Here is a 12,506-nt window from a genome sequence, read left to right as displayed (position 1 = left end):
ATGTTCACACCAGATTTTTTGATTTGTTCTAAGTTTCAAATCGATTTTTCCCTTTAGTTAGTCTGTTTCGAAGGATTTAAGTCCGATTTTTATGAAATTTTCAACACAAAGGAAATTTTCTCAATAGATTTTTATTGGGCCTTCTACTTCAAGTTCTTTTTTTCTTTTTTCGTATATATTTTTTATTTCGTCATAACTCTCGAATGGGGTTTGTCTGATTTTGAAGAAATTTCGCAAAGATATTCATCAGAGTGTGGAATTTTTCTTGTTGGGTCCTGCAGAGCCCCTTTTCAAGAAATTCGATTTCGGGACAATAAGACCTTAGTAGTTACAGTTCCCTCTATCAAACCTCTTTTGAAAAATGAGAAAAGAATATTACAATAGAGCTCTAGTAATCCGCTTGGTTGGAATTCAAATAGTCTCTTCTTCCTATGCTGGAGGCGGCTTTGGTTTGCACGGCTTCCAATTTGGGGCACGCCGTAATACGATGACCCAGACCGCCACAATAAGCACATCCCCTCTCATCTCCTCCCAAGTCGAGGAACTTCTCTGTTTCCGATTCTAATTCGGCCAGGAATGGCGGAATGCGTTGTCGGGCTTCGAGAAGCAGATGTTTGAGATCGAGCAGCACAGACTCATCGTTGGACTTGTTGATGAAGGTGGTGGCCAGGCCTGTCTTCCCACTGCGCCCCGTACGACCGATCCTGGAAATAGAACCATACGAACAATGATGACAATGCTGTTACAATTTTGGTTAGGACTAAAAGTGATGGATGTCACACTACTTACAGCTTTAAAAAAGTAAAAAAAATAAAAAATAAAAAAAAAAATACCAGCCTGGTTAGCTTGGAAGGTGACGGGTCTACCTTGTTAGCGTTAGGCCGCGGGTTCGATTCTCGCCTGGGTCGGATGTTATCCAGAACGGATAATGTTCGTTCTCGGAACGGCTGGCTTTCTTCTATCCCGTCCTGCTCTTCGATTTCGAGACAAGACCTCCATTGTTACAGGTCCCTGTATTTGACCAAACAGTTCATAAGAAAGTAGCTAAGGTTGGTAGGCCTATGATTATGACCATAGGATGTTTTATTATTACTTTCTCTTTCTTAGCATTATGCATGCCTACTTCTCTTAAAAAGAGCTAGGTAATTCAACAATTTTATCTAGGGGCAGGGTCACCAGTATCCATTTTATTTTACTTACATACCAATACCAAACAATCTATCTCTAATGTCCTGTTTCACCAACTTGATAGGCAGACTAGGCAGGTACTGTACTTAATATTTACCCAATTACAACTCAATACTTACCTAACTGTATGAGCTTCTGCTTCTTCCGTTCCTTGACACTCACATAGGGAACATAGTGTTCATCATCTGACTCATTGGATGATCCTGAGGATTTCTCTAAAGATTTTTTCCTGTATCTTTTCCTTGGGGGACTTGCTGGTTTCTGAGAAGATTCTTGTTCATTTCTTGATCTCTTGGGACTCACATTAGAACTACTCATGATTGAGTTTGTATGATTCCAGTTATAGTTTATGTTTCAAGCTTGAACAAATCAAACCTCATTTCTTCAACTGACAACTTTCTTTGTGGATGCTAGCTGAAAATTTAACAAAACTTTATAAGAACTTGCTGTCAATAAAAGGGTTACACCCCACCACCCTGTTCCACAAAAGTATTGGATAGTAGAAGCTACAAAACTGGCTTACTGAGTGTACTTCTCGTACTTAAGTACCTACTTGATTGGAATCTCAACAAAGCTCAAACCTACATCATGGTTCAAACACTTTTCAATTTTCATTACTTTTTCTTTCAACAACTTTCGTTTTCCGTGAGTTTGTATGATTCCAGTTATAGTTTATGTTTCAAGCTTGAACAAATCAAACCTCATTTCTTCAACTGACAACTTTCTTTGTGGATGTTAGCTGAAAATTTAACAAAACTTTATAAGAACTTGCTGTCAATAAAAGGGTTGCACCCCACCACCCTGTTCCACAAAAGTATTGGATAGTAGAAGCTACAAAACTGGCTTACTGAGTGTACTTCTTGTACTTAAGTACCTACTTGATTAGAATCTCAACAAAGCTCAAACCTACATCTATGGTTCAAACACTTTTCCATTTTCATTACTTTTTCTTTCAACAACTTTCGTTTTCCGCTAGGAAAATGGATACCTTAAGGAAATAGGAAATCTTAAGGAAAAAGGGAACCTAAATCATTTAGGAATGACTGTGCATTCGACCCTTAAGTAGGTTCATTCTAAAAATACCTGATGCCATAGTATGCTAGGTGCACACTTCAACCTGAGATAACTCATGTGTACTATATTCTCCAAAGCTGTCCTGTTTCTGCCCAACACATGTATTGTTCTCAAGCATATTGTAACTCCCAGCAAAAGTAAAGCACTGTTCATTATTAATTACAGAGAATGGGGACAATGTTCATTGTTAAGATTTTATTTCATGTAATTTTTTAGGGTTTAAGCTGATTTGATTGGTATCTCCCATTAAGCTTGAACTTTTGCAAGCCGTTTTAGAAAATGAATTATTTAGGTAAAACCTTTTTTTAATTATTTAAGACATTTTTTTTTAGGAGAAATGGATGTACTATGACGTACAGTAAACAAACAACTAGAGAGCAAGAAAACACAAAAAACTGTCATTCCATCCATTCACATGTAATAAAATAATACCTAGATTGTAGCATACAGGGTGTTTATAAAATCATCCCCTGAACTGAGTTTCTCTGTAAATATGACCATTATTCATAGAGTATTGATTGCATGCGACCAAAGAGGGTTTCACAGGTTCAGAGGTCCTGGGTTCAATTCCCGGCGGGGACAAAGTTTTCTTTGACTCTGTATTTAGAATTTAGGGCATGCATTTCAAAGAGGCCTTCAAGAGTGGAAAAAATTCTAGTCGACCAATCTGGCGAAAGAAAACATGGATGAAAGATATGGATCAATATATTAAAGTCAACATGTCAAGTTTTCTTTGACTCTGTATTTAGAATTTAGGGCATGCATTTCAAAGAGGCCTTCAAGAGTGGAAAAAATTCTAGTCGACCAATCTGGTGAAAGAAAACATGGATGAAAGTTATGGATCAATATATTAAAGTCAACATGTCGTACGTATATCCGTGGGTTAGTAACGTACCTACTGAAGTTTGGGCTGATACCCACAGAATGACAGAAATGAGTTCTTATTCTTCTTCAAATGATTAATTTTTTTATCACTGGGAATAGAGGAAATACACCATCTGATAAGTGATAAAGCCTGATAAGAAATTGCACTCACTACATGTCGTACGTATATCCGTGGGTTAGTAACGTACCTACTGAAGTTTGGGCTGATAGCTGATACCCACAGAATGACAGAAATGAGTTTTCTTATTCTTCTTCAAATGATTAATTTTTTTTATCACTGGGAATAGAGGAAATACACCATCTGATAAGTGATAAAGCCTGATAAGAAATTGCACTCACATGAACTCTGTGTTCAGTCCCCTCCTCCCCATGTTCCAGGATGTCGAGTGAAATTTCAAATTCGCGCGCTTGCACCCCCTTAAGAAAATGGCGTCTATTTCTGAAGCACGCGGCGCGAAATTTTGAATTTGTAAACAAGTGAAAACTGAAAAATTTGAACGTAGATTCGTAGAACGAAAACGCGGAAAACGAAAGTTGTTGAAAGAAAAAGTAATGAAAATTGAAAAGTGTTTGAACCATAGATGTAGGTTTGAGCTTTGTTGAGATTCTAATCAAGTAGGTACTTAAGTACAAGAAGTACACTCAGTAAGCCAGTTTTGTAGCTTCTACTATCCAATACTTTTGTGGAACAGGGTGGTGGGGTGCAACCCTTTTATTGACAGCAAGTTCTTATAAAGTTTTGTTAAATTTTCAGCTAACATCCACAAAGAAAGTTGTCAGTTGAAGAAATGAGGTTTGATTTGTTCAAGCTTGAAACATAAACTATAACTGGAATCATACAAACTCAATCATGAGTAGTTCTAATGTGAGTCCCAAGAGATCAAGAAATGAACAAGAATCTTCTCAGAAACCAGCAAGTCCCCCAAGGAAAAGATACAGGAAAAAATCTTTAGAGAAATCCTCAGGATCATCCAATGAGTCAGATGATGAACACTATGTTCCCTATGTGAGTGTCAAGGAACGGAAGAAGCAGAAGCTCATACAGTTAGGTAAGTATTGAGTTGTAATTGGGTAAATATTAAGTACAGTACCTGCCTAGTCTGCCTATCAAGTTGGTGAAACAGGACATTAGAGATAGATTGTTTGGTATTGGTATGTAAATAAAATAAAAATGGATACTGGTGACCCTGCCCCTAGATAAAATTGTTGAATTACCTAGCTCTTTTTTAAGAGAAGTAGGCATGCATAATGCTAAGAAAAAGAAAGTAATAATAAAACATCCTATGGTCATAATCATAGGCCTACCAACCTTGTACAGTACCTGCCTAGTCTGCCTATCAAGTTGGTGAAACAGGACATTAGAGATAGATTGTTTGGTATTGGTATGTAAATAAAATAAAATGGATACTGGTGACCCTGCCCCTAGATAAAATTGTTGAATTACCTAGCTCTTTTTAAGAGAAGTAAGCATGCATAATGCTAAGAAAGAGAAAGTAATAATAAAACATCCTATGGTCATAATCATAGGCCTACCAACCTTAGCTACTTTCTTATGAATGTACTCTTACTCCTTTCCACCTTTGAATTTTCCTTTTCAGGTAGACTAGCCCAGGAGAGACATGAGGAGAAAAAGAAACTAGTTCTCAGTGATGATGAAGATAACAACAAAGACTCGACAGATGAAGAAAACGATGAGAGTAAAGTATGGGGAAGAATGTCCAATATCAGTTTGCTCGATCAGCACAGTGAGCTCAAGAAAATGGCAGAGGCCAAGAAGGAAAGTGCAAAGGAGAAGCAACTGAAAGAGGAGGAGAAAATCTTGAGGAGTGTTGCCGAGACCAAGGCTTTGATGGGTGTGGCTGAGTTAGCTAAAGGTGAGTTATGGACCTTTTCTCTCTCTTTGTCCCTTGTCTTGTGTTTAGGCATTATGAAAATACCTCTGATTTCAACATCTTGGTTGTTTTGCATTCTACAATAAACTGGTTCTAGAGTAAAAAAGTGAATACTAAGTATGTAAAATCCTGTAAAAACTTTCAACCATACGGCTGAAAATAAATTGTTAAATGCTGAAAGTCACTGCATGAAGTGGTTCTTTTGTTTCCACTCAGTTATTTGGAATTGTAGCATCAAAACAGCTGTTTAAAAGTCCCAAGTTAAATATGTCATTTAAATATGATGTTAAAAAAAGAAATCATTTTCTGACACATGCCACAGGTATTCAGTACAATGATCCTATCAAAACCAGTTGGAGAGCTCCCCGTTGTATTCTTTCACTTCCTGATCAAGTCCATGATATTATCCGTAGGAATCTTAGAATCCTAGTCGAGGGAGACGATGTGCCTCCTGCATGCTGTAGCTTTCGGCTTATGAAGTTACCTGAGAGTCTAGTCAGAGCTTTGGAGGCCAAGGGCATTAAGAAACCTACCCCCATTCAAGTACAAGGCATTCCTGCTGCTTTATCAGGTAAGTCAAGGGTACTAACAATTAGTTTATTTTTACAGATAAAAATTTGAATCAAGGTTCCTTCTGAGGGAAGAGCTCAAAGAATGCTTTCAGCATTTCCCTGCCAAGGATACTTATTAAGAAATTTACCAAGTAGCAGGCTTTCAGAGCAGCCTGAGTAAGAAATTCCTCTATTTACTTACTTAATAGATGACAAATTTAGCTTTCTAGAAATAAGAAAAGTATGTTTTCTCTGTTTTCTAATGTAACCCTGATTTTATGAACTTTTATATGGAACCCCAATTTTATGAACATCCCTCCTTCTTGCATTTAACCTAACCCTATAATAACACTGGTCACTGCTTGTTTGTGCCAGTTCCTTTGGTAGCAATATTCCACGGACATGAATTCTGCACAAGTACCAAAACCATTTAGGCAGGTAGCTATACTGAGGGTTGACAATGTGTTTACACTAATTGTACCCCCAAAGGTAGGGAAGGGTAAGTTTAGGTAGGGGACTGTCGGTCAGTGTCAGCTTACAAAATGTCCCAATAAGTATTTTTCTGAAAGACAATAGAACATCCCTTGGTCCCAATTAGTTCATAAAATTGGGGTTCTACTGTACTTACATCTTTCTCCTGAATAGTGCATTCTTTACAATAGTAAGCATCGGAAACACCAGGACCTCCACAAATGACACATCTTCCTTGATATGACCCATAGTTGCATTCATCACATATCCGAACCAATGTACATGGCCTCACATATGAATCACAAATAACACACTTGCCATCACATTTCTCACAAAGTCTTCCAATGGCTGAAATATGGAAAATGGTTGGGTGGAAGAGCTCCATTAGAAGAATCCTACCATTTTAAATAAAACATGCAACATCATGGTAATTATGCAGAAGTCACATCTATAGAAAAGAAAAGCTCCTTTTTGAATTTTACGTAACCCTATAATAACACTAATCACTGCTCTAATTGTGAAAACTCCTTCTTGTGTTTAACCTAACCCTATAATAACACTGGCCACTGCTTGCCTGTGCCAGTTCCTTTGGTAGCAATATATAATCAATATTGGACAACAAGTGCTGAAAGATTCTGTACGGATACTTAATCTACATCTCTTCCACTAACTTACATATCTCCATCAACATCTAAATCAACTGCCTATAAGAACTATCCAGCCTCATCAACCATGATTCCTCTCTACACCAAGCTGCAGCACAAGATAAACGCCCTGCCAACATCAGATTCTGAAAGCCAGACTGTTGTAGTCAAGCAACATCATTGTTGCCCAGCCGAGCAAGTCTCTCTTCTTCTTCCATGGACGTGACTTCTGCACAAGTACCAAAATCATTTAGGCAGGTAGCTATACTGAGGGTTGACAATGTGTTTACACTAATTGTACCCCCGAAGGTAGGGAAGGGTAAGTTTAGGTAGGGGACTGTCTGTCAGTGTCAGCTTACAACAAGATGTCCCAATAAGTATTTTTCCAAGGGACAATGGACAACTACAAATTTAAGCCACACTAAATTATCTAGATGGAGTTTTACCCTTGACTCTTTGTGGCAGAGAGAGAATAACTAAAAATACTAAAATACCGGTGATACCACTAACTTCAATCTATACATACTTAACCCAAGTGAATGTGAATGTGGTTCAAGTCTCAACTTAAGTATTTTTCCAAGGGACAATGGACAACTACAAATTTAAGCCACACTAAATTATCTAGATGGAGTTTTACCCTTGACTCTTTGTGGTTTGTGGCAGAGAATAACTAAAATACCGGTGATACCACTAACTTCAATCTACTTAACGCAAGTGAATGTGGTTCAAGTCTCTTTGCAATGGAGACATGCTAAAACTTCAACTTACCTACGCCTGCTTGTTTTCGACAGAAGATCAAATCCGGATGATGTTTGGCCATTTTTTACAGGATGCAAACGGAATATATGAACAGAAGTTATTGAACTTGAATATTTTATGGCTTTTGTCTTTGAAGAACCAAAAATTTCATCTCAATCTCAAAATTCAAAATCAAAAATTCAAATTAGCGCAAGCCGGATGAAATGAACAATGTTTACAGTGTTGCCAGTGGTCCAAATTTATTCAACTGGATTTCCATACCTCCAGCCGGACTCTCCGTAAAATCCGTACAGGGTGTATCAAGAAAGTCAAACGGAATATATGAACAGAAGTTATTGAACTTGAATATTTTATGGCTTTTGCCTTTGAAGAACCAAAAATTTCATCTCAATCTCAAATCAAAATTCAAAATCAAAAATTCAAATTTGCGCAAGCTGAACAATGTTTACAGTGTTGCCAGTGGTCCAAATTTATTCAACTGGATTTCCGTACCTCCAGCCGGACTCTCCGTAAAATCCGTACAGGGTGTATCAAGAAAGTCAAAAGTGACCAAAATCCTTCGAACTTAAAAATAAACCTTCTTTAAAAATATAGCTGTAAAGATGCAGGAAAATAAGATGAATTCGCCAGACATTAGGCTAGCCCGATGTTTTATTATTATTTTTTTAATCACGCTTCCTGAAAATCCGTACACCTCGCCATCCTTCGAACTTAAAAATAAACCTTCTTTAAAAATATAGCTGTAAAGATGCAGGAAAATAAGATGAATTCGCCAGACATTAGGCTAGCGCTAGCCCGATATTTTATTATTATTTTTTTAATCACGCTTCCTGAAAATCCGTACACCTCGCCGTACAGTTGCGAGAGATCCGGATGCTGTCCGGCTTTTTGAAACGATAAACGATTAATCGATACTAAAAATCGATTTTGATGTTTTATTTGTTTATTACTTTCTATTACTAGTGAAATTTTAAGCATTTCTATTGAGATCAGCGTGTTTCGAACTTCCTTTATCAGCGAAGAAAAAAAAAAGTGGTTGAGCCCCATACTCGTACAGCCATTTCAAAGTCAATCTGTTCCAAATTTTCTGCACGTCAGTGTATTGAAATTAAAATGTAAAAGAAAGTCGGAAATACACATTTCGCTTGCGTAACTAGGAGGAGTTTAGGATCCACTATGCATATGAATTTTAGGAAAGCACTAAAAGGAATCCCTGATTAGGGATTGCAATGCGATTGAAGAGGATGTCCGGACCATATTTTCCTTCTTCCGCGGTCAAAGGCAGACGCTGCTGTTTTCGGCCACTATGCCAAAGAAGATTCAAAACTTTGCCCGCTCAGCTCTGGTTAAACCCATAACTATCAACGTAGGACGAGCAGGTAAGTTTCTTTTATATCTTATGATTACGCTTATTATGCCTGGATCAATCCTGCTGGGATAGAATTGAAAAGTCTTTTCACCTAACCTCACAGTCTGAGTCTAACCAATCCCCCTACAGAAAAAGTTGTATGAACCCAGCTCTCAGAAAGCCTCCAAAACAATCAACCCATTAATCGTAAAACTTGTTTTTGATAATAGTCCCCCATCACAAAAGTGAATGACATGTCACAAATGTTGTTTCTCGATCCACACACATTGCTAAATTCCATGTTGATATGCACTTAATTCAGCAACCTTCAGATGCAAAGTATAATGTAAGTACAAAGATTATACTTTTTTAGTGTTTCTTTTTACTGATTGTTTTGAAATTAAACAAGTGAACTTACCTTCTTGTTGAGCTTTGAAGAATGAATCTATCACAGAATAATGCCGAGTATGAATGTGGTTCAGGAAGTGGAATACGTGAAGCAAGAGGCTAAGATTGTCTACTTGCTGGAGTGCCTGCAGAAGACTGAACCTCCTGTATTGATATTTGCAGAGAAGAAACAGGACGTGGATGCCATTCACGAGTATTTACTCTTGAAAGGTAAACCATTTTTCACTCTAAAGAGCCTAAAGGTATTTTTTTATTTTTTTTCTTCAAAAATCATGCAAATACGAGTATTACTGTCGTGCCTTGCTTGCTCTTCATAAGTTTAAATTTAAAAGTTTGCTATAACACAAGAAAAAAGGCTTTTTTTGGAACTGTAACAACAGAGGTATTATCGTACGGAAATCGAAGAAAAAAAAAGACGTGACAGGAAAAAGTCAGTCGTTCCGAGACTGACCGGACGAGAATCAAACCTGCGACCTAGCGCTTACAGGGCTGGCGCGATACCGTCCAATCTAACTAGGCTGGTAGAGGTAGTCTTGCTTCTTTACGTATACAAAGTGGCTTGGTTTGAGGAGACACATAAAGACAGGTGCATCTTAATTTTTGAGACATTTTTTCTTTGGTTTCCAAAAACAAAGCTGGTTTCAAGAAAAGTTGATTGATCATAAATAAGTAAACATCCTACATCTTATAGTGTATAAGCATCGCCTCAAATATTCAATAGGGGACTTCTCATAAATCTATCGAGGGAACTGTAGCAACAGAGGTATTATCGTCCGGAAATCGAAGAAGAAGAAGAAGAAGAAGAAGAAGAAGAAGAAGAAGAAGAAGAAGAAAAAAAAATACGGGACAGGAAAAAGTCAGTTGTTCCGAGACTGACCGGACGAGAATCGAACCTGCGACCTAGCGCTTACAGGGCTGGCGCGATACCTTCCGATCTAACTAGGCTGGTAGTCTTGCTTCTTTAGGTATACAAAGAGTCATTTTGAAAAAAAAAAAAAAAAAAAAAAAAAAAAGACGGGACAGGAAAAAGTCAGTTGTTCCGAGACTGACCGGACGAGAATCAAACCTGCGACCTAGCGCTTACAGGGCTGGCGCGATACCTTCCAATCTAACCAGGCTGGTAGTCTTGCTTCTTTACGTATACAAACTAAAGAACGTTTAAAAAATTTTGCTTTGTTTTACTTTATCATACTGATTCTGTCGTGACTTTGTGAAGATTCATCTTGGAAAGGAGAACACCAGTAACTTGTACTCTTCACAGGTGGTTTATTTCTCATACTTACCGCTGTGTCTCTGTGTTGCAGGTGTAGAAGCTGTAGCTATCCACGGAGGCAAAGATCAAGAAGAGAGAACACGGAGTGTAGAGTCATTCCGCAAAGGTCAGAAGGACGTGATGGTGGCTACAGATGTCGCCTCGAAGGGGTTGGACTTTGAGGAGATCAAACATGTTATCAATACGGAGGCAAAGATCAAGAAGAGAGAACACGGAGTGTAGAGTCATTCCGCAAAGGTCAGAAGGATGTGATGGTGGCTACAGATGTCGCATCGAAGGGGTTGGACTTTGAGGAGATCAAACATGTCATCAACTATGATATGCCGGACGATGTTGAGAACTATGTACACAGGTAAGTCTACAGTAGTCTCACGTTTATTTTATTTTATTAATAAACGGGGTTGCCTCCAATAGATCAGTTGCGCTTACTTGGGTGATGTTTCAAAGTCATAGAACAGGAAAAATGAGGACCAACGGATTTTTTCCTTTTCTTCTACGACTCTATTTTAAAATTATTTTATTTTATTAATAAACGGGGTTGCCTCCAATAGATCAGTTGCGCTTACTTGGGTGATGTTTCAAAGTCATAGAACAGGAAAAATGAGGACCAACGGATTTTTTCCTTTTCTTCTACGACTCCTAGATACCGAGATAAATCGATTTAAAAAATACCGGTAAATTGTGAAGTTTGACGTCACGGCATACGCTCCCGTAGGCGATGACGTCATAATTCATGACTCCCGCTTCATTTGTTTTGTGCGCAAGCGTTTCTGCGCATTTTGATGTGAAATCTGACGTCACAACTCTTTGAACTTTTACATTAGAACAGCAATTAAAAATTGAATTTTCGACCTTTTAAAGTTATTTTTTCGGAGTTTTGACCTCAGATTCGGATTTTTTCACAACTTTTTACGTAGGAATCGACCTTTTATTAATAATATTTTCCCAATTGCAACTCCTCCATTTGTACAAAGGTCTCTAAGGAACTTTAAGGTTTAAGGAACCAAGAACATCTAGTGGTTCTCTAAACTGTATACCTCGTTCAGACCAAAAACGGACCCCGCTCAGTGTAGGGACCTCAAATCGACGTGCATTGATGTTTTAAGCTCATGTATCAAATTTCATCAAAACCGGACCGGGCAACCGCGAGTTAAAGCGGAACAAACGTTTTAAGCTCATGTATCAAATTTCATCAAAACCGGACCGGGCAATTGCGAGTTAAAGCGGAACAAACATCTAAGTATACTAAATGCAATACTGTTTGGTCAAATACAGGGACCTGTAACAATGGAGGTCTTGTCTCGAAATCGAAGAGCAGGACAGGATAGGAGAAAGCCAGCCGTTCCGAGAACGAACATTATCCGTTCTGGATAACATCCGACCCAGGCGAGAATCGAACCCGCGGCCTAGCGCTAACAAGGTAGACCCGTCACCTTCCAAGCTAACCAGGCTGGTATTTTTTTTTTTTTTTTTTATTTTTTTTACTTTTTTAAAGCTGTAAGTAGTGTGACATCCATCACTTTTAGTCCTAACCAAAATTGTAACAGCATTGTCATCATTGTTCGTATGGTTCTATTTCCAGGATCGGTCGTACGGGGCGCAGTGGGAAGACAGGCCTGGCCACCACCTTCATCAACAAGTCCAACGATGAGTCTGTGCTGCTCGATCTCAAACATCTGCTTCTCGAAGCCCGACAACGCATTCCGCCATTCCTGGCCGAATTAGAATCGGAAACAGAGAAGTTCCTCGACTTGGGAGGAGATGAGAGGGGATGTGCTTATTGTGGCGGTCTGGGTCATCGTATTACGGCGTGCCCCAAATTGGAAGCCGTGCAAACCAAAGCCGCCTCCAGCATAGGAAGAAGAGACTATTTGAATTCCAACCAAGCGGATTACTAGAGCTCTATTGTAATATTCTTTTCTTATTTTTCAAAAGAGGTTTGATAGAGGGAACTGTAACTACTAAGGTCTTATTGTCCCGAAATCGAATTTCTTGAAAAGGGGCTCTGCAGGA

At 38.4% G+C, this 12,506-nt stretch overlaps 3 protein-coding genes across 6 annotated transcripts in view; 1 reads left to right on the top strand and 2 right to left on the bottom strand.

Annotated features, from left to right (window-relative positions):
• LOC103514853 (monofunctional chorismate mutase) overlaps positions 1–2,784 on the bottom strand; it is an 18,489-nt gene extending 15,705 nt beyond the window's left edge. Inside the window, exon 1 of one of the 3 annotated variants that reach the window (XM_008479767.3) lies at positions 2,272–2,784. In XM_008479767.3, the coding sequence (XP_008477989.1) occupies positions 2,272–2,415 (144 nt within the window). In that variant the 5' untranslated portion in view covers positions 2,416–2,784. The remainder of the gene's footprint in view (positions 1–2,271) is intronic. The other 2 variants (XM_026827708.1, XM_008479766.3) reach the window with 2 other exon arrangements.
• LOC103514858 (ATP-dependent RNA helicase abstrakt) overlaps positions 1–12,506 on the top strand; it is a 27,362-nt gene extending 14,856 nt beyond the window's left edge. The window contains exons 2-9 of the mRNA XM_026827704.1: positions 3,902–4,196; positions 4,746–5,021; positions 5,362–5,621; positions 8,672–8,847; positions 9,267–9,430; positions 10,525–10,599; positions 10,731–10,845; positions 12,076–12,506. Coding sequence (XP_026683505.1) covers positions 3,998–4,196; positions 4,746–5,021; positions 5,362–5,621; positions 8,672–8,847; positions 9,267–9,430; positions 10,525–10,599; positions 10,731–10,845; positions 12,076–12,391 — 1,581 coding nt within the window. The 5' untranslated portion in view covers positions 3,902–3,997 and the 3' untranslated portion in view covers positions 12,392–12,506. The remainder of the gene's footprint in view (positions 1–3,901; positions 4,197–4,745; positions 5,022–5,361; positions 5,622–8,671; positions 8,848–9,266; positions 9,431–10,524; positions 10,600–10,730; positions 10,846–12,075) is intronic.
• On the bottom strand, positions 1,267–1,836 carry LOC113469787 (ATP-dependent RNA helicase abstrakt-like). Of its 2 annotated transcripts, none has more exons than XM_026827709.1 (2): positions 1,742–1,836; positions 1,267–1,602 (listed from the first exon to the last, which is right to left on the bottom strand). In XM_026827709.1, exon 2 carries the CDS (start codon positions 1,504–1,506, stop codon positions 1,297–1,299), a length of 210 nt encoding a protein of 69 aa, XP_026683510.1. In that variant the 5' UTR covers positions 1,507–1,602; positions 1,742–1,836; the 3' UTR covers positions 1,267–1,296. The 2 variants fall into 2 exon arrangements, with proteins under 2 accessions (XP_026683510.1, XP_026683511.1); XM_026827710.1 differs by having other exon boundaries at positions 1,774–1,833.

Source organism: Diaphorina citri, unplaced genomic scaffold (genome assembly GCF_000475195.1).
Source record: "Diaphorina citri unplaced genomic scaffold, Diaci psyllid genome assembly version 1.1 scaffold1234, whole genome shotgun sequence".
Classification (NCBI taxonomy): Eukaryota; Metazoa; Arthropoda; class Insecta; order Hemiptera; family Psyllidae; genus Diaphorina; species Diaphorina citri.
The sequence above is the reverse complement of the archived record's forward strand: the minus strand, read 5'-3'. Positions and strand labels throughout refer to the sequence as shown.